This window comes from Nomascus leucogenys, unplaced genomic scaffold (assembly GCF_006542625.1).
Source record: "Nomascus leucogenys isolate Asia unplaced genomic scaffold, Asia_NLE_v1 Super-Scaffold_241, whole genome shotgun sequence".
NCBI lineage: Eukaryota > Metazoa > Chordata > Mammalia > Primates > Hylobatidae > Nomascus > Nomascus leucogenys.
In genome coordinates, this window is record NW_022095767.1 from 333,607 (window position 1) to 352,126 (window position 18,520).

Genomic DNA, 18,520 nt, shown 5'->3' on the forward strand with positions numbered 1-18,520 from the left:
TTCCCAGTTAGGGGCATTTTTTGTTTGTTTGTTTTTGATAAGGAATCTGGCTGTGTCACCCAGGCTAGAGTGCAGTGGCAGGATCTTGGCTCACTGCAACCTCCACCTCCTGGATTCAAGCGATTCTCCTGCCTCAGCCTCTGGAGGAGCTGGGATTATAGGCACCCACCACCACGTCCAGCTAATTTTTGTATTTTAGTAGAGACAGGGTCTCACATGTAGGTCAAGCTGGTCTCAAACCCTTGACCTCAAATGATCCGCCCTCCTTGGCCTCCCAGAGTGCTGGGATTCCAGGCGAGAGCCACTGTGTCTGGCCACTTAGGGGCTATTTCTTTTCTTTTCTGTTTTTTGTTTTGTTTTGTTTTGTTTTCCAGCTCACTGCAACCTCCACCTCCTGGACTCAAGTGATCTTCCTCCCTCAACCTCCCAAGTAGCTGGGACTGCTGACGTGAGCCACCATGCTTTGTTAATTTTTTTTATTTTTTGTAGAGACAGAGACTCACTATGTTGCCCTACTGGTCTCAAACTTCTAGGCTCAAGCAATCTTTCTGCCTCGGCCTCCCAAAGTGCTGGGGTTACATGCATGAGCCACTGTACCCAGCCCAAAGTGTTTATTTAAAGTTGCAGCAGTGTAAGAGCATTCCAGTCATTCCACATAATCATGTAATACCGAGTTTAGTCACACCGTGGAATACTATAGAGAAATGAGAATGAATGAACTGTAACTACATGCCACAAATATAATGTGGAATGAAAGAAGCCAGACACAAAAGAGTACATATCATGGATTCAATTTTTATGAGAAAATTAAGACAAATTAAGAGAATATTTATGTATGTAGCTGGAAGTTAGAATGGTGATTGCTTTAGAAGGAGCAGTGACTACATGGGAACAGGACAGGGACTCTGCTCTGCTTATAATTTTCTGTTTCTTGATTTAGCTGTTGGTTACATAGAATATTCACTTTGCGTAAATGTGTCAAGCTGCATACCTGTGATTATATGCTTTTTCTGTACGTATGTTATTCTTCAATTAAAAATAGCCCAAGGCCGAGGCGGGCGGATCACCTGAGGTCAGGAGTTCGAGACCAGCCTGGCCAACATGTTGAAACCCTGTCTCTACTAGAAATACAAAAATTAGCCGGGTGTGGCAGTGGGCGCCTATAGTCCCAGTTACTCAGGAGGTTGAGGTAGGAGAATCACTTGAAAGTGGGATTTGGGGCCGGGCGCGGTGGCTCACACTTGTAATCCCAGCACTTTGGGAGGCCGAGGCGGGCGGATCACGAGGTCAGGAGATCGAGACCACGGTGAAACCCCGTCTCTACTAAAAAATACAAAAAAATTAGCCGGGCGTGGTGGCGGGCGCCTGTAGTCCCAGCTACTCGGAGAGGCTGAGGCAGGAGAATGGCGTGAACCTGGGAGGCGGAGCTTGCAGTGAGCCGAGATTGCACCACTGCACTCCAGCCTGGGTGACAGAGCGAGACTCCGTCTCAAAAAAAAAAAAAAAAAGAAAGTGGGAGGATTTGGAGGTTGCAGTGAGCCGAGATGTGCCACTGCACTCCAGCCTGGGCCACAGAGCAAGACTGTCTCAAAACAAACAAACAAAAACCCCATAATAAAAATGAAATAAAACAGGGATGTGTGTGTGTGTGTGTGTGTGTGTGTATACATTTTCTGTTTTTTTGAGACAGAGTCTTGCTCTGTCACTCAGGCTGGAGTGCAGTGGTTCTATCTCGGCTCACTGCAACCTCCACTTCCTGGGTTCAAGTGATTCTCGTGCCTCAGCCTCCCAAGTAGCTGGGATTACAGGCATGAGCCATCGCACCTGGCTAAGAGTCATGTTTTTAACTTTTAAAATGTGTCCCTGGTCGGGCACAGTGGTTCATGCTTGTAATCCCAACGCTTTGGGAGGCCAAGGCAGGCAGATCAGGAGGTCAGGAAATTGAGACCATCCTGGCCAAGATGGTGAAACCCCGTCTCTACTTAAATTACAAAAGTTAGCCAGGTGTGGTGGTGGGCGCCTGTAATCCCAGCTACTCAGGAGGCTGAGGCAGGAGAATCGCTTGGACCCGGGAGGTGGAAGGTGCAGTGAGCCGAGATCCCACCAGTGCACTCCAGCCTGGGCGACACGGTGAGACTCCATCTCAAAAAATAAATAAATAAATAAATAAAAAGGACAGGCGCAGTGGCTCACGCCTGTAATCCCAACACTTTGGCAGGCTGAGGCGGGCGGATCACAAGAAGAGGAGATCGAGACCATCCTGGCTAACACGATGAAACCCCATCTCTACTAAAAATACAAAAAAAAATTAGCCGGGTGTAGTTCCAGCTACTCGGGAGGCTGAGGCAGGAGAATGGCATGAACCCGGGAGGCGGAGCTTGCAGTGAACCGAGATCACGCCACTGCACTCCAGCCTGGGCGACAGAACCAGACTCCATCTCAAAAAAAAAAAAAAAAAAAAAAAAGTCCCCAGGCTGGGCATGGTGGCTCACGCTAGTAATCCCAGCACTTTAGGAGGCTGAGGAAGGCAGATCACTTGAGTTCAGAAGTTCAAGACCCGCCTGGGCAATATGGTGAAACCCCATCTCCACCAAAAATTCAAAAACTTAGCTGGGTGTGGTGGCACGACCCGTGGTCTCATCTACTCAAGAGGCTGAGACAGGAGGACTGCTTGAGCCTAGGAGGTCCATAATGCAGTGAGCCATGATTGTTGCACTGTCCCCCAGCCTGGGTGACAGAATGAGACCCTGTCTCAAAGAACAAACAAACATGACTCTCATACAAAAACAGGGTGAGCAGATGTCAAAGATGTTATTGAACTCATTAATGATGAAAGCAGCAGAAAAATAGAGATGGCTGAAAGAAGGAGCAATGGATATTCTGGGGGGTGGGGGGGCTGGAAGGATGTTGCAATTAGGTTGGGAAATTGGATACAAAACTGGCAAATTTCTTTCAGGCTTGCCTGTGATGCCAGACCAGTTATTACAAAGGAGAATCTTACACAAATTATTATCTAACTTTACTGAGTCTAGACACTAATCAACAGCTAAATAGTAAGTTAACTGGGTGCAGTGGCTCACACCTGTAATCCCAACACTTTGGGAGATTGAAATGGGAGGATCGCTTGAGGTGATGTGTTTGAGACCAATCTGGGCAATATAGGGAGACCTCATCCCTACGACAACACAAAAAAATTACCATGGTGGTGCACACCTGTAGTCCCAGCTACTCAGGAGGCTGAGGCAGGAGGACTGTTTGAGCCCAGGAGGTCAAGGTTGCAGTGAGCTATGATAGTGCCACTGCATGATAGCCTGGGGCACAGAGCAAGGCTCTGCTTGAAAATAAATAGTTGGCTGGGTGCGGTGGCTCACGCCTGTAATCCCAGCACTTTGGGAGGCCGAGGCGGGCAGATCACAAGGTCAGGAGATCGAGACCATCCTGGCTAACACGGTGAAACCCTGTCTCTACTAAAAATACAAAAAATTAGTTGGGCGTGGTGGCGGGCACCTGTAGTCCCAATTACTCAGGAGGCTGAGGCAGGAGAATGGCGTGAACCCGGGAGGCAGAGCTTGCAGTGAGCCGAGATCTCGCCACTGCGCTCCAGCCTGGGCGACAGAGCAAGACTCAGTCTTGGGAAAAAAAAAAAAAAAAGAAAATGGTTATAAGAGCATCCAAAAAGTAGGGGAGAGGGAAAGAAACAGGAAATTGACAGAAAGTAGCGAAAGTTGCCAGGCGTGGTGGCTTACACCTATAATCCCAGCACTTTGGGAGGCTAAGGCCGGCAGATCACCTGAGGTCAGGAGTTCGAGGCCAGCCTGGCCAACATGGTGAAACCCTGCCTCTACTAAAAGTACAAAAATTAGATGGACGTGGTGGCAGGTGCCTGTAATCCTAGATACTCAGCAGGCTGAGGCAGCAGAATCGCTTGAACCTGGGAGGCAGAAGTTGCGGTGAGCCGAGACCACGCCATTGCATTCTAGCCTGGGAGACAAGAGCAAGACTCTGTGTCAAAAGAAAAAAAAAAAGAAAGTAGCTAAAGTCAAAACAATGGTCCAGGCACAGTGGCTCAAGCCTGTAATCCTAAGACTTTGTGAGGCTCAAGTGGGAGGATCACTTGAGCTCAGGAGTAGTTCAAGACCAGCCTGGACAACATGGTGAGACCCTGTTTCAAAAAAAACCAGATAACATACACACACAAATTAGCTGGGTCTGGTTGCCCACATATGCAGTCTCAGCTACTCGGGGCTGAGGTAGGAGGATCACTTGAGCCAGGGAGGTCAAGGCTTGATTGCACCACTGCACTCCAGCCTGGATGACAGAGCGAGGCTCTGTCTCAAAAATAAATAAATAAAATTAAAAAACAAAAAAAAGTCATCGGAGGCTGAAGCAGGATAATCGCTGGAACCAGGGAGGCAGAGGTGGCAGTGGGCCAAGATTCCGCCACTGCACTCCAGCCTGGGCGACAAAGCAAGACTCCTTCGCAAAATAAATAAATAAATAGGCTGGCCGGGCGCAGTGGCTCACACCTGTAATCCCAGCACTTTGGGAGGCCGAGGTGGGTGGATCACCTGAGGTCAAGAGTTCGAAATTAGCCTGGCCAACATGGTGAAACCTCAGCTCTACTAAAAAAAAAAAAAAAAAAAAAAGAGCTGGGCGTGGTGGCGGGCGCCTTTAGTCCTAGCTACTGGGGAGGCTGAGGCAGGAGAATCGCTTGAACCCAGGATGCAGAGGTTGCAGTGAGCCGACATTGCACCATTGCACTCGACCCTGGGTGACAGAGTGAGATTCTGTCTCAAAAAAAGTAATAAAATAAATAAAATAAATGGCTGGGCGCGGTGGCTCACGCCTGTAATTCCAGCACTTTGGGAGGCAGAGGCGGGGCGGGTCACTTGAGGTCGGGAATTCCAGACCAGCCTGGCCAACAAGGTGAAACCTCATCTCTACTAAAAATACAAAAAATTGGCGGGGCGCAGTGACTCACGCCTGTAATCCCAGCACTTTGGGAGGCCGAGGCTGGCGGATCACAAGGTCAAGAAATGAAGACCATCCTGGTCAACATGGTGAAACCCTATCTCTACCAAAAAGACAAAAATTAGCTGGGCGGGCCGGGCGCAGTGGCTCACGCCTGTAATCCCAGCACTTTGGGAGGCCGAGGCGGGCGGATCATGAGGTCGGCAGATCGAGACCACGGTGAAACCCCGTCTCTACTAAAAATACAAAAAATTAGCCGGGCGTGTTGGCGGGCGCCTGTAGTCCCAGCTACTCGGGAGGCTGAGGCAGGAGAATGGCGTGAACCCGGGACGCGGAGCTTGCAGTGAGCCGAGATCGCGCCATTGCACTCCAGCCTGGGAGACAGAGCGAGACTCTGTCTCAAAAAAAAAAAAAAAAAATTAGCTGGGGGTGGTGGCACGTACCTGTAGTCCCAGCTACTCGGGAGGCTGAGGTAGGAGAATTGCTTGAACCTGGGGGGCGGAGGTTGTGGTGAGCCGAGATTGTCCAGCCTGGGCAACAAGAGTGAAACTCAGTCTCAAAAAAAAAAAAAAAAAAAAAATTAGCCAGGCGTTGTGCATGCCTGTAGTCCCAGCTACTCTGGAGGCTGACACAGCAGAATCGCTTGAACCTGGGAGGCGGAGGTTGCAGTGATCCAAGATTGCACCACTGCACTCCAGCCTGGGAGACAGAGTGAGACTCCGTCTCAAAAACTAAAAAAATTGGCACGGCACGGTGGCTCACACCTGTAATCCCAGCACTTTGGGAGGTCCAGGCAGGTGGATATAACCTGAGGTCAGGAGTTCTCGACCAGCCTGGACAACACGGTGAAACCCCACCTCTACTAAAATACAAAAAATTAGTTGGGTGTGGTGGCGGGCGCCTGTAGTCCCAGCTACTCGGAAGGCTGAGGCAGGAAAATTGCTTGAATCAGGGAGGTGGAGCTTTCAGGTGGGGGTGGAGAGGTTGCAGTGAGCCGAGATTGTGACACTGCACTCCAGCCTGGGAGACACAGCGAGACTCCGTCTCAAAAACTAACTAAATAGGCAGGGCACAGTGGCTTACACCTGTAATCCCAGCACTTTGGGAGGCCGAGGCGAGCGAATAACAAGGTCACGAGTGTGAGACCAGCCTGGCCAACATGGTGAAACCCCATCTCTATTAAAAGCACAAAAAATTAGGTGGGTGTGGTGGCAGGCGCCTGTAATCCCAGCTACTTGGGAGGCTAAGGCAGGAGAATCACTTGAACCCTGGAGGCAGAGGTTGCAGTGAGCCGAGATTGTGCCACTGCTCTCCAGCCCGGGTGACAGTACGACACTCTGTCTCAAAAAAATAAAAATAAATCAATAAAAATAAAAATAAAAAAGCCAGATGAAGTGTCAGAAGGGCTTGGTAGACAATGTTCCACAATGTTCCATTACGACACTGAAGAAGTACAGGGAATTCCTGCTTGGTGGGATTTTCGTTTGCCCCATTACTTAAAAGCAGATGACCATCTAGAATTGTAGAATGGCCCCATTGAAACTTCAGAGATGGGGCCCCTTCAGGACCGTACCTTGAAAAGACAATGGCTGTCCTCTTAGATGTGGTCTGTGTTCTCAATCAGTGATTTTGTCCAAAACCCAGAATACATGAGGTCCAAAAATCAAGGTGTAAAGGAAGGAATGGCACCACCCACAATCAAACATAGCGAGCTACTTTGGTGTCCTTCCTTTCCATTCTTCCTACAAACCTGCAGTATTAGTTCTTGATGTGTTAAAGAAAACTTTTTTGGACAACATAGCTATGAGCATGAGTGAACATTTTATTACACTCTTACATGCAAGGAAACAAGGTCTCTTGTTGATCAATTAAGATTCACTCTAACAGAGGCATTTTATAGAAGAGAATCATTATCTAACCATTAGATCCGAGACTGGATCCAGAAAGACGATAGTCAGGGTAAAGGTAACACAATTCTTGGCTGGCAGTCAGCCGACTGTCAACTGTGGTACCAGGTGGGATGGTGGGGGGAGCACTAGCCTCTCAAGACAAGTTTCATCCACTGATAATTTATTTTAAGCATTTTGTCAGGAATTTTCTTTTTTGAGATGGAGTCTTGCTCTGTCACCCAGGCTCTAGTGTAGTGGCGCAACCTCGGCTCACTGCAACCTCTGTCTCTTGGGTTCAAGCGATTCTCCTGCCTCAGCCTCCTGAGTAGCTGAGACTACAGGCAACTGCCACCACACCCGGTTAAATTTTTTTTGTATTTTTAGTAGAGACAGGGTTTCACCACGTTGGCCAGGCTGGTCCTGACCTCGTTATCCACCTGCCTAGACTTCTCAAAGTGCTGGGATCTCAGGTGTGAGCCACTGCACCTGGCCTTTTTATTTTTATTTATTTATTTTTTTGAGACAAAGTCTCCACCGGAGTACAGTGGCATGATTATAGCTCACTGTAGCTTCAACCTCCTTCAACCTCCTGGGCTCCAGTGATTCTCCTGCCTCAGCCTCCCAAGTAGCTGGGGCCACAGGCACATAGCATCATGCCTGGCTAATGTTTTGTTTTGACCTTTTTTTTTTTTTTGAGACGGAGTCTCGCTCTGTCGCCCAGGCTGGAGTGCAGTGGCACTATCTTGGCTCACTGCAAGCTCTGCCTCCTGGCTTCATGCCATTCTCCTGCCTCAGCCTCCCTAGTAGTTGGAACTACAGGCGCCTGCCCCATGCCCAGCTAATTTTTTTTTTTTTTTTTTTTTGAGACGGAGTCTCGCTCTGTCGCCCAGGCTGGAGTGCAGTGGCGCAATCTCAGCTCACTGCAAGCTCCGCCTCCCGGGTTCACGCCATTCTCCTGCCTCAGCCTCTCCGAGTAGCTGGGACTACAGGCGCCCGCCATCATGCCCGGCTAATTTTTTGTATTTTTAGTAGAGACGGGGTTTCACCGTAGTCTCGATCTCTTGACCTCGTGATCCGCCCGCCTCGGCCTCCCAAAGTGCTGGGATTACAAGTGTGAGCCACCGCGCCCGGCCAGCCCAGCTAATTTTTTGTATTTTTAGTAGAGACGGGGTTTCACTGTGTTAGCCAGGATGGTCTCGATCTCCTGACCTTGTGATCCGCCCGCCTCGGCCTCCCAAAGAGCTGGGATTACAGGCGTGAGCCACCGTGCCCGGCCATCTTTTGACTTTTTGAAGAAACTGGGGTCTCACGATGTTGCCCAGGCTGGTCTTGAACCTCTGGGCTCAAGCAATCCTCCTGTGCTAGAATTACAGGCATGAGCCACTGTGCTGGCTGGAACATTTAATTTAATTAATTTATTTATTTTTGGAGACAAAGTCTTTCTGTCACCCAGGCTGGAGTGCATGATCTTAGCTCACTGCAGCCTCTGCCTCCTGGATTCAAGTAATTCTCCCCTCAGCTTCCCAAGTAGCTGGGGATTACAGGTGCCAGCCACCATGCTTGGCTAATTTTTTTTTTGAAATGGAGTGTTGCTCTGTCATCCAGGCTGGAGTGCAGTGGTGTGATCTCAGCTCACTGCAACCTCTGCCTCCTGGGTTCAAGCAATTCTTCTGCCTCAACCTCCTGAGTAGCTGAGATTGAAGGCGCCTGCCAACACGCCTGGCTAATTTTTGTATTTTTAGTACAGACGTGGTTCACCATGTTGGCCAGGCTGGTCTCGAACTCCTGACCTCATGATCCACCCACCTAGGCCTCCCAAAGTGCTGGGATTTACAGGGGTGAGCCGCCGTGCCCGGCCGGCTAGTGTTTTTGTATTTTCAGTAGAGACCAGGTATCACCCTGTTGGCCAGGCTGGTGTCAAACGCCCAACCTCAGGTGATCCGCCCGCCTCAGCCTCCTAAAGTGCTGAAATTACAGGTGTAAGCCACAGTGCCGGCCTATTTATTTACCTTATTATTATTATTATTATTTTTGAGATGGAGTCTCGCTCTGTCGCCCAGACTGGAGTGCAGTGGTGCGATCTCTGCTCACCGCAAGCTCCGCCTCCCAGGTTCACGCCATTCTCCTGCCTCAGCCTCTCAAGTAGCTGGGACTACAGGCAGCCGCCACCAACCCTGCTAATTTTTTGTATTTTTAGTAGAGATGAGGTTTCACCGTGTTAGCCAGGATGGTCTCGATCTCCTGACCTCATGATCTGCCCGCCTCGGCCTCCCAAAGTACTGAGATTACAGGTGTGAGCCTACTTTATTATTTTTTTTGAGACGGAGTTTTGCTCTTGTCGCCCAGGCTGAAGTGCAATGGTGCGATCTCGGCTCACCGCAACCTCCACCTCCCAGGTTCAAGGGATTTTCCTGCCTCAGCCTTCCAAGTAGCTGGGATTACAGGCGTTGGCCACCACGCCTGGCTAATTTTGTATTTTTTAGTAGAAACAGGGTTTGGTCAGGCTGGTGTTGAACTCCCGACCCCAGGTGATCCACCCACCTCGGCCTCCCAAAGTGCTCGGATTACAGGTGTGAGCCACCGTGCCTGGCTCTATTTTTTTTTTTTTTTAATTGATAGGGAGTCTCACTCTGTCACCCAGGTTGGAGTGCAGTGGTGCCACCTTGGCTCACTGCAACCTCCACCCCCTAGGTTCAAGCGATTCTCCTGCCTCAGTCTCCCAAGTAGCTGGGATTATAGTTGCGCCACACCATGCCTGGCTAATTTTTTGTATTTTTAGTAGAGACGGGGTTTTGTCACGTTGGCCAGGCTGATCTCAAACTCCTGACCTCAAGTGATCCGCCAGCCTCAGCCTCCCAAAGTGTTGGGATTATGGGTGTGTGCCACCACGCCCTGCTGCCAGTTGAAACATTTAAAAAACAGTAGGATCCGCCGGGCGCGATGGCACACGCCTGTAATCCCAGCACTTTGGGAGGCTGAGGCGGACGGATCACGAGGTCAGGAGATCGAGACCATCCTGGCTAACGCGGTGAAACGCTGTCTCTACTAAAAATACAAAAAGTCAGCTGGGCGTGGTGGCGGGCGCCTGTAGTCCCAGCTACTCAAGAGGCTGAGGCAGGAGAATGGCGTGAACCCGGGAGGCGGAGCTTGCAGTGAGGTGAGATCCGAGCCACTGCACTCCAGCCTGGGCGACAGAGCGAGACTCCGCCTCAAAAAAAAAAAAAAAAAGTAGGATCAATATACCAGGAAGTCACATGGTGCCTCTGTCTCCAGATTTATCCCTGTTGACACGGTTTTTCTCTCTTCCTGGAATCTAAGTGGTCTTTGCTTTGTCAGGGCCTGATATAAGGTATTTCTTCTCTTTTTTTTTTTGAGACAAGAGTCTCACTCTGTTGCCCAGGCTGGAGTGCAGTGGCATAATCTCGGCTCACTGCAGCCTCGCGACCTCCCGGGCTCAGACGATTCTCCATTTTCAACATTCCGAGTAGCTGGGGACTACAGGTGTGAGCCATCAAGTCCTGCTAATTTTTGTATTTTTAGTAGAGAAGGGGTTTTACCATGTTCGTCAGGCTGGTCTCCAACCCGAGCTCAAGCGATCCGCCCGCCCCGGCATCCCAAAGTGCTAGGATTACAGGCGTGAGCAACATCGCCCCGCCCGAAATAAGGTATTTCTTCTGCCTGGAACCATCTCTTCTTTTTCATGTACCAGCCTAAAAGAACAATTTCAAGACTCTCCTCTAACACTCCACCCACCCCCTTTATTCTTTAACTCTGTTTATCTCCCTTGCGGCATTATCGGTTAAGTTCCATGAAGACAGAAACTGTTGCCATAGTCCATCACAGGGACTGGCACTGTAGAAGGAGCTAACAAAAGCATTTAAGGAAGATCCCTGGATTCGAGGTTACAGTGAGGTATGACCGTGTCACAGCACTGCAGTCTGGGCGACAGAGCAAGACTCTGTCTCTTAAAAAAAAAAAAAAATCTTGCTGTGCTCTTTAGAAATAATCCCATGACCTTGAACCGATTACTTAAAACACCGAACTTCAGTCTGCAAATGGGAATAGCAGCAGCTTAGTTTAGGACAGTTATGAGGGTCAAAAGATTTTGTTTGTACACAGTCTACGACACCGGCCAGTGTTTCTAGCTCAGCTATTTGAGAGCCATCCATGGGTCCTACACCCCAGGTCCTTAAACTCCCCTGAGGGACTACCAAGCCCCGCCCCCTCGCATCCAATGATGACGTCATCGACTGAGTTGTCGAGTGACGTCACCTCCGGGCTGGCTGGGCTTCAGCGCTTCTCCGGAAACCTCCGACTCTCGGCACCTGGTCTCCAGCTTTCGGTTATTTTTTTTTTTTTTCCCTCTCCGTAGCCTGAATTCCTTCCCTCCCATTCTCCCACCTAAAACTATTGGCTCTTCCCGCCTTCCTTCAAGCTAGCAATTTTCGGTTTTTCCCTCTTGCTCTCCGGCGAATTCCTTTAAGTCGTTTATTCTCTTAATTAATCGCCCCTTCAGCCCCGCCCGTTCAGCTCATTCTCTTAATCGCATTACCCTGGCTGCTTTTCTTTCGGCTGTTTCCACCTCCTGCCACCCACCCGGACACCGCCTTCGGCTCTTTCCGGACCGTCTCAGTTTCTCCTCCTTCCCCGGTCCCGATCGGCTTAGGCTATTTATGGCTCCCCTAGGTTTCTCATGCTCTCTCTAGCCCCACCCATATCGCCACCTTCGGCTCTTTCTGGCTCTACCCCGTCGCCTCCTGTCTCCTGCTCATCTTTCGGCTATTTCCGCCTCCCCTCGGCCTCGCCCTTTGCCTTCGGCTCTTTCCGCCGGCCTTCGGGCAAGCGGTCTCTGCCCCTCTCCTGCACGTGACACGGCCTCCGCCTCCGCCTCTCAGTTCCCCCTCCCACCTCACCCTTCCTCCCGCCTCAGCCTCTAGGCTGGTCCGGGCCGAGCCGCCATTTTGTGTTAATTCCTGATTGCGGCGGGGGCCGGGCAGCCGGGGCACCCAGGGCGGGCAGACAAGGGAGACAGTCGGCCCGTCTCCGCGGCCCGTTCCCTCTCTCCCTCAAATCCTTTTTTTCTTTTTAACCCCCCCACCCCCCTCGCTCGCTCTCCTCTTCTCTCCTTACCCTTCGCTTGCTCCATCGCGCGCGGCCCGCGCTAATTACACCCAACCACCCACTAGTGTCCGTGTCTCCCGGGTCTCCCGCCCGCGGGGGTGCGTGGGGGGGGGCCCTCGCCCCTATGAGGGCCCCGCGCCAGTGAGCGAGTGACCGCAAGGGTGGGCTGCGGAGAAAGCAGGCGGCGAGCGGCCCTCCGAGGCCTAGGCCGTGCGGCCTACGCGGAGGTCAGCGCAGAGGTGATTCCGAAACCGAAAAAATAATATACCCCATTCCCATCAGGAGCCCTCCGAGCTTAAGTGTGCCCCTCCCGCCACGCCCAAGCAGTCCTTTTTCGTGCATTAACATCCCCTCCCCCCCAAAGGAACTATGGAGGCCGCGCCCGGGACCCCCCCGCCGCCGCCATCAGAGTCGCCGCTGCCGCCATCGCCGCCGCCGCCATCAACGCCTTCGCCTCCTCCGTGTTCCCCCGACGCCCGCCCGGCCACCCCGCACCTCCTCCACCACCGCCTCCCGCTCCCTGACGACAGGTCAGGCCCCCGGTTGGGCCGGGGCTGCGTCCCCGGGGGGAGGAAGAGGAGGAGGAGGAAGGGGGGCGGCCGCCATGTTGGGCCGGGCCGCGGAGGAGGAGGAGGAGGAGGAGGAGGAGGAGGAAGGGCGGGGTCGGTGGGTGTCTCTCGATCGCTTGCTCGCTCGCTCTTTCTCGCTTGCTTTCTCTCCCGGCCTCATGCGTTTCCCCCCCCTCGCGGCGCTCGCCCGCTCTCCCTCGCTCTCGCTCTGTCTTTTTTGGGCGCCATGCTGAGGGGAAGGTGAGGAGGCACCCCTCGGACCCCCCGCGCCCGCCCGCCCGTCCTGGGGAGGAGGCGCCGGGGGGGGTGCTGCGGAGGCCCACGGGGGTCCTGGCTGCCCCTGCGCCCGGAGCTGGTAGCTACGGGCCCGCTTGCCCGTCGCCTGGCTTCGGGGAAGGGGATGGGGGAGGGGCTCCGGACCCTTTTTGGGGGGATCTCGAGCAACAGCCCCGCTCTTAGGGGTTTGGGGTTGGGGGTCTCCCAGCCCCCGGCAGTATCCTTTCTCCTCGGGGAGGCACACCCTGCCCTACTTGGATGATAGGTACCTTAGGGTTAGGAGGCAGAAAGTGGGGGTTCATTCAGGTCTTTTCACCATCCTTGTAATTGGGGGTCATTTGGGTGGGTGCTCTATAGCACTTGTATTTTTTGGCGGGAGGTGTTTTTTAGCTATCCCCTAGAAGGCCGAATTGGGGAGGGGGAGATGCATCTCCAGCCCTTTTGATGAAAACCCCTGCCTATTTTTTTTAGAGAAGACTCTTCCCCGTGTTTTTGCTAAAGGGCAGGGGTCCTTTCGCTTTTCGTAGGTAGGTGACGTGAGGGAGGATTCTCAACCTTGTTTTGGGGGGGTAAGGTTTGGTTTCCCTGCCTTGTAGGGAGAGGAAGTTGGTCCCGCGCTTTCTCCTGGGGTTCCCCCCTCTGTCGGGGTAAAATGGGGCACCGTCTCTTCCGGGAGAGAAAAGGAGATTTTCTTGTGCTTTGGCAGGGCGCTAAAGGAAGCGCCCCCTTCCCTTTATTAAGTGCGAAACGCGGGCCCCCCACGCCCTTCTCTGGCTGACGGGTGATAATGGGGTCAGCCCGGCGCGTTTCAGGGCGAGGTTGAGGCCCCGTTTCCTTCCCCTGCTCAAGCAGAAGGAGTTGGGGTGCAGGGTTCGCCCACTGTTTCCTGGTGGGGCGGGCGAAGAGAGGCGGCTGGAGAGTAGGTTTGGACACGGACGGTGGGTTTCAGCCGGCAGGAAAGCGAGTCTTGGAGGGAGTGGGGGTGGAGAGGGGAAGAGAACGCTCTGGACAGATGGCTACTCCGTCGCAGTCCTGGCTGGGGAGCCGCTGAGGACCCTCCTTTAGCCGGGGGTCTCAGCCAGGGCTTCCCCTGCCAGGCTCTACGACCCCTTCTCCCCACTCCCACCTCCCTTTTCCCCTTTCTCCTTCACAGACCATACTTTGCCTTTTAAAAGAAATGCCACCCACATTCAGAGACACAAGTGCAGCAGTTTGGTGAGCTTTTACAACATTTTTTTTTCTGTTTTGTTCTAATTAAATGTATCGTTCTGGGAATCGCAGCCCGACTCCAAGGAAATAAACAGATTAGCAAAGGTCTGTTCGCTAAGCCCTCGTTGGGCTTCCGGGCCCCCTCTCTGGGGGCAGGTGCATTACTCAAAGATGCTTACATGCTTTATTCGACCTCTAAGGAGTTCTCTTATGTCAGAAGTGTTATGTCTTAACAATGGGTTGGGATGGTAAGTAGCCTCTTTTATTGAGTAATTCAATGATCTCCCTCTTTTTCTCCCTTTCCTGCCTGCCTTCCTCCTCGCCTTTAGACCAAAGTGATGCTTGAGAGTGAATTGATATGTTCGAATCAGGATTCTAACCCTGTTGAGCCCTTTTAGACTTGCACATCCTTTCAATGTTTAATTTTTAAAATTTGACGTACACAGTTTTCTCAGAAAAAAAAAAGTGTGTTACTGTAACATGACAAAAATCGATGTAAAAGGCCCGTATGTTTTCAGACCCTTGGCATCCCTCTTTCCATTTCAATCCATTGCTTTGTCTCCAGCCTTCATCTTTGAAGAAAGTGGATACTTCAAGTCCATTTGTAGGAGACAAGCTTACTGAATTTGATTTATGATACAAGTATTCAAGTTAATGGTTCCCCTCCCCCCCGCTCCCCAAAAAAGATTGGTTCAAGTAGCTCCAATTTTCTCATTTTACTCCAATGTCTCTTGTGGTGATGGACGTTAAAATTGAGCAAGTCATTTGTAAAGTACTGTCGAAGCACAAAATCTGTAAACTGTGTCAAGCCCCCGTCTCTGCCCGTCTCCACTGCTCCTTTGTTCGAAAGCACATGTCTGACTGTGAAAAGTTGATGCAAACGTGTTACACGCCCAGTCATGTTGGAGGGAACACCTCCTCCAGCCCCCAGTCCCCCCAGCCTACACGTAACAAGGAAAAAACAGCAACAGAAATGACTTGCAGAACCAAACACCGTACTTCTGATGTGTTTTACAAGCATAAGTTCCGTTAAAAGACAAAACACGTTGAAGTTGCATTTTACCTGTTTCCCACTTTTGATCCCTGACATACTTACAGAGCACTGGCCCTCTCCAAAAGAACCGTTTCCTTTTTTTCCTTCTTACAAGGAAAAAAGGTCACGCACATGTAGATGAGGAAACTGCAATTCAGTAGGCCACTTGTTTTCTTCCTCTTAATATGTTCACAATTGCCGTGGAGTGGTGATCCTAGGTATGTAAAATCAGTTATGGGAGGAAGAAATCTCCAAACTATGATATCTGCAAAAAATGTCTGAAGCACGAACCGAACAAACACATTATCCAGGGCACTGGGTCAGCCCAAAATGAATTGCACTTATTTGAAGTTTCCCATCCTTTGTAAAATTCTTTCTCCAGGAGCTGAGAACAGAAACTGGATGACTGATGACCCAAGTTCCAAAGGCTACTAAGTTGCTTATTTAAATTGACTTTTAAAAAGAAACGTTAAGGAAATGAGATTTCTTTTGTAAGTGAAATGTTTTAGCAATGTTCAGTGAATTTGAAACTATTTCCCCAAGCATTTAAAAAGCTCACAGGCATGTCAACACAAGGGTTTATTGTTTTCCGTTCTCAAAGAAATCTCATCCATTAAGACCTAGAAGCCCCAGTAATTAAGTCAAAAACTGTATTTTGGTAATCTTTGTTTTTGAAATGTCACAGTACTGCCTTTTTTCCCCCCAGACTGATGTACCAGTATTAGTTAAAAATCAAATTAATGGATGTTGCAAAAAAAAAAGAAAAGGGTGTCACTCAGAATCCCTGATTTAATAACAAATCTTATTATACACTTACAACCTTTTACATTTTTATTTTCTCTGGGTGAGAGATTTAACTTGAAAGCAAATCAAAGTCTCCTAGTAGAAAAAAAGTCCGTTGTGACCATGGAAATACGGATGTTCTGGTCATAAAATCCCTTTATTTTTTTAATTCTCCTCAAATTTGCTCTTTAAAAGAAAAAAAATGCGATTCCCCAAAAGGACTAATTCATGGCCTGTCCTCTCCCCCAGGTACAATTTTGCTCTGCTCTGAAGGTTTGAATTTTTGATTTCTTTATAAGCCATAGTTTTCTCTTAAGTAGAGCCAGCTATTTTAGTAAGCCACTACTGTGGTTTTTCCACAGTCAGGAAGGCTGATCCCAAGGGAAAATTGTTTTGTACCTGTGGACCTGGCTGTTCAACTGCCTGGCAAGTTAAAGATGAACAGTTTTGACTCTTGCGTTTCCATACAGTTGAATGTAGAGCAATTTCATATTGGGTCTGGTTAGTAATTTATTTAATGGTACCTCCACCTCTGCTCCTTGCTCTTAGATCTTTCACCTTCTTCCCTGATGGGAGAGAAATGGCTGTCTGAGGGTCGTTCACTTCCTTTTTTTATGTTTTTGTGGCTCTCGGGCCTCTAGAAACATCTCTCCATAGAGGTCAGATCCAGTTACAGTAAATACCTCTGGTGAAAATTGCTAATGAAACTATTTCCAAGTCTCTGTGGATAGCTATCAAGTCAAACTAGATTCTAGAGAACCTAATTTTGGTCCCCACGAACAGTAATTCTAGTGCCAGGGCAACTGGGTCCGATTCACGCCGAGAGTTGACAGAGCGAATAGCAAGCAAAGTAGCTGAATTGAGCAAGGCGCTTAACCTGTGCCTTGACAGCACAGCTAAGAAAAAAGGATGACTCCTGAGATTTCTGGCAATTGGTATTTATTCAGCAGATCAGGGACTGTAGAAGCAGCCTCATTGGTGGAGGGACTCCTCTCCGAATACATGGTTTGAAGCCAGTTTCATAATTAAAACCTAATAGGATGGAAAAGCTGCCGGTTTGTCTGGGTGGCATGTCAAGTTCATGGGGATAAGTTAAAGTAAAAATGAGATTGTTTGAGGGGAGCCAAACTTCATGGGTTTGACTCCCAATTTCTTGGCCTAGTCTTTGCTGCAGGACGCTTTTGCTTTTAGGAGTTAATGCAGGTGCAGTTTTGAAGACATTGTGTACAGTTTCACTGGTGATGTAATGAGGTGAGATAGGCAGTTTATTTTAAATAGATTTCTGGCACATCACCCATTGGGGTGACTCTTAGTAGTTGTTGAAAAAATGAAGATATGGCCTCTTGGTTGGTGCTAGATTTAGTTGTGTCCTGTTACTTTTTTTTTTTTTTTTTTTTCTTAACAGAATGCAGGATTATTTGCTGAGAGCATAGTTTGCTGCTTCTGGCCAAACTGGTCTGCATAAAGGATCTTTCTCGTGTATTTTTTTTTTTTTTTTTTTGCCATTTCGCATCTGTGTGAATAGGTGACTCAGTGCCCTGTTTGTCAGGCAAGTGGTGACATCTTTTTGAGTGTCGGAGGTGGCAACAGGACGTGGAGGAAGACTGTGGACTTTGGAGCCAGATAAAACTGTTCAGGCCTGGCTCCTCCCCGGCAGTGTGCAGTAGGCATCAAGGATAAAATGCCCACTTCTCAGGGTCGTTGTGGTCAAATGAGTGCATTTGGGAACACCCACACAATGCCAGCATTCAGTGAATCTTCCTGCTTTCCCTACTAGAGAAAAATTTGAAACAGAACATTTACAGTTGGTGTGTAAACAGAAGTAAGAATAACATCTATTTTTGAAGGAAGTGCATTTATCTTTCACCTCTTAGGGTTCTGGTCAGCTTATTTAATCGCAGGGAGCCAATTGGGGTTGACACTAAATGGAAGCCATCTTAAGACATTTCTTGCTTTCTCAATGTCTTTTTATAGATGCTCAAATGGTCATACTGTCTGGAGCTTATGCTGACTGTACCTCCTGTGTTCATCTTTTGCAATTGGAGTCCGAGTCAGTGCTGCAGTCTCGGTAGGGCTTCTGAGAACTGGGAAGCCAGGGATCTAAAATCTCACACCACTGCAAACTAGTCAGTTTCCCCGTGCAGGTCCTTTACTCTCTCCAGAGAGGAATGAGCAAGGTCTCATCCAGACCCAGGATTCTTCATTCCTTTGGGATCTGGCTGAGTCAGATAAGGTTTTGTTCATTCAGTAACTAAGCTCCTCCCCGGCTTTTCTTGGAGCCCAAGAGTTTTCTGAGTGTGCAAAGAATCCTTCTATCATGAAGACTATTTAGAGTCGGGCTAGGGTTGTTACTGCCTTTACCAGGCTTCGTATTCCCTTCCCCTGTGTCTGGCCTACCTTCTGTTTCTGGCCACGATAAAGGGTTGCTGCTGCTGCTGCAGCTCACTAATATGCACTTGCAAAGCAGATGCCTTAACAATTAATTTGAAGGTTAGGCTCAGTGGCTAGATCACAGGCAGGCCCATCAGGTTCCCAGTCATGCCTGTCAGTCATCCCAGAAAGGATAGAGTGAACTCCAGAGCCAAAAGCTTTGTTTTTTCTCTTTTATTGAGACAGAGTTTTGCTCTGTCACCCAGGCTGGAATGCAGTGGCACCTCATAGTATTAATA

The 18,520-nt window shown here is 49.7% G+C and overlaps 1 protein-coding gene across 5 annotated transcripts in view; it reads left to right on the plus strand.

Moving 5' to 3' along the window:
• Positions 1 to 11,151: 11,151 nt before the first annotated feature.
• ZC3H4 (zinc finger CCCH-type containing 4) overlaps positions 11,152 to 18,520 on the plus strand; it is a 49,531-nt gene continuing 42,162 nt past the window's right edge. Inside the window, exons 1-2 of one of the 5 annotated variants that reach the window (XM_030807852.1) lie at positions 11,152 to 11,202; positions 12,346 to 12,511. In XM_030807852.1, the coding sequence (XP_030663712.1) occupies positions 12,351 to 12,511 (161 nt within the window). In that variant the 5' untranslated portion in view covers positions 11,152 to 11,202; positions 12,346 to 12,350. Of the gene's footprint in view, positions 11,203 to 11,849; positions 12,221 to 12,345; positions 12,512 to 12,672; positions 12,791 to 13,979; positions 14,042 to 18,520 lie in introns of those variants that run through there. The other 4 variants (XM_030807853.1, XM_030807855.1, XM_030807854.1 and 1 more) reach the window with 4 other exon arrangements.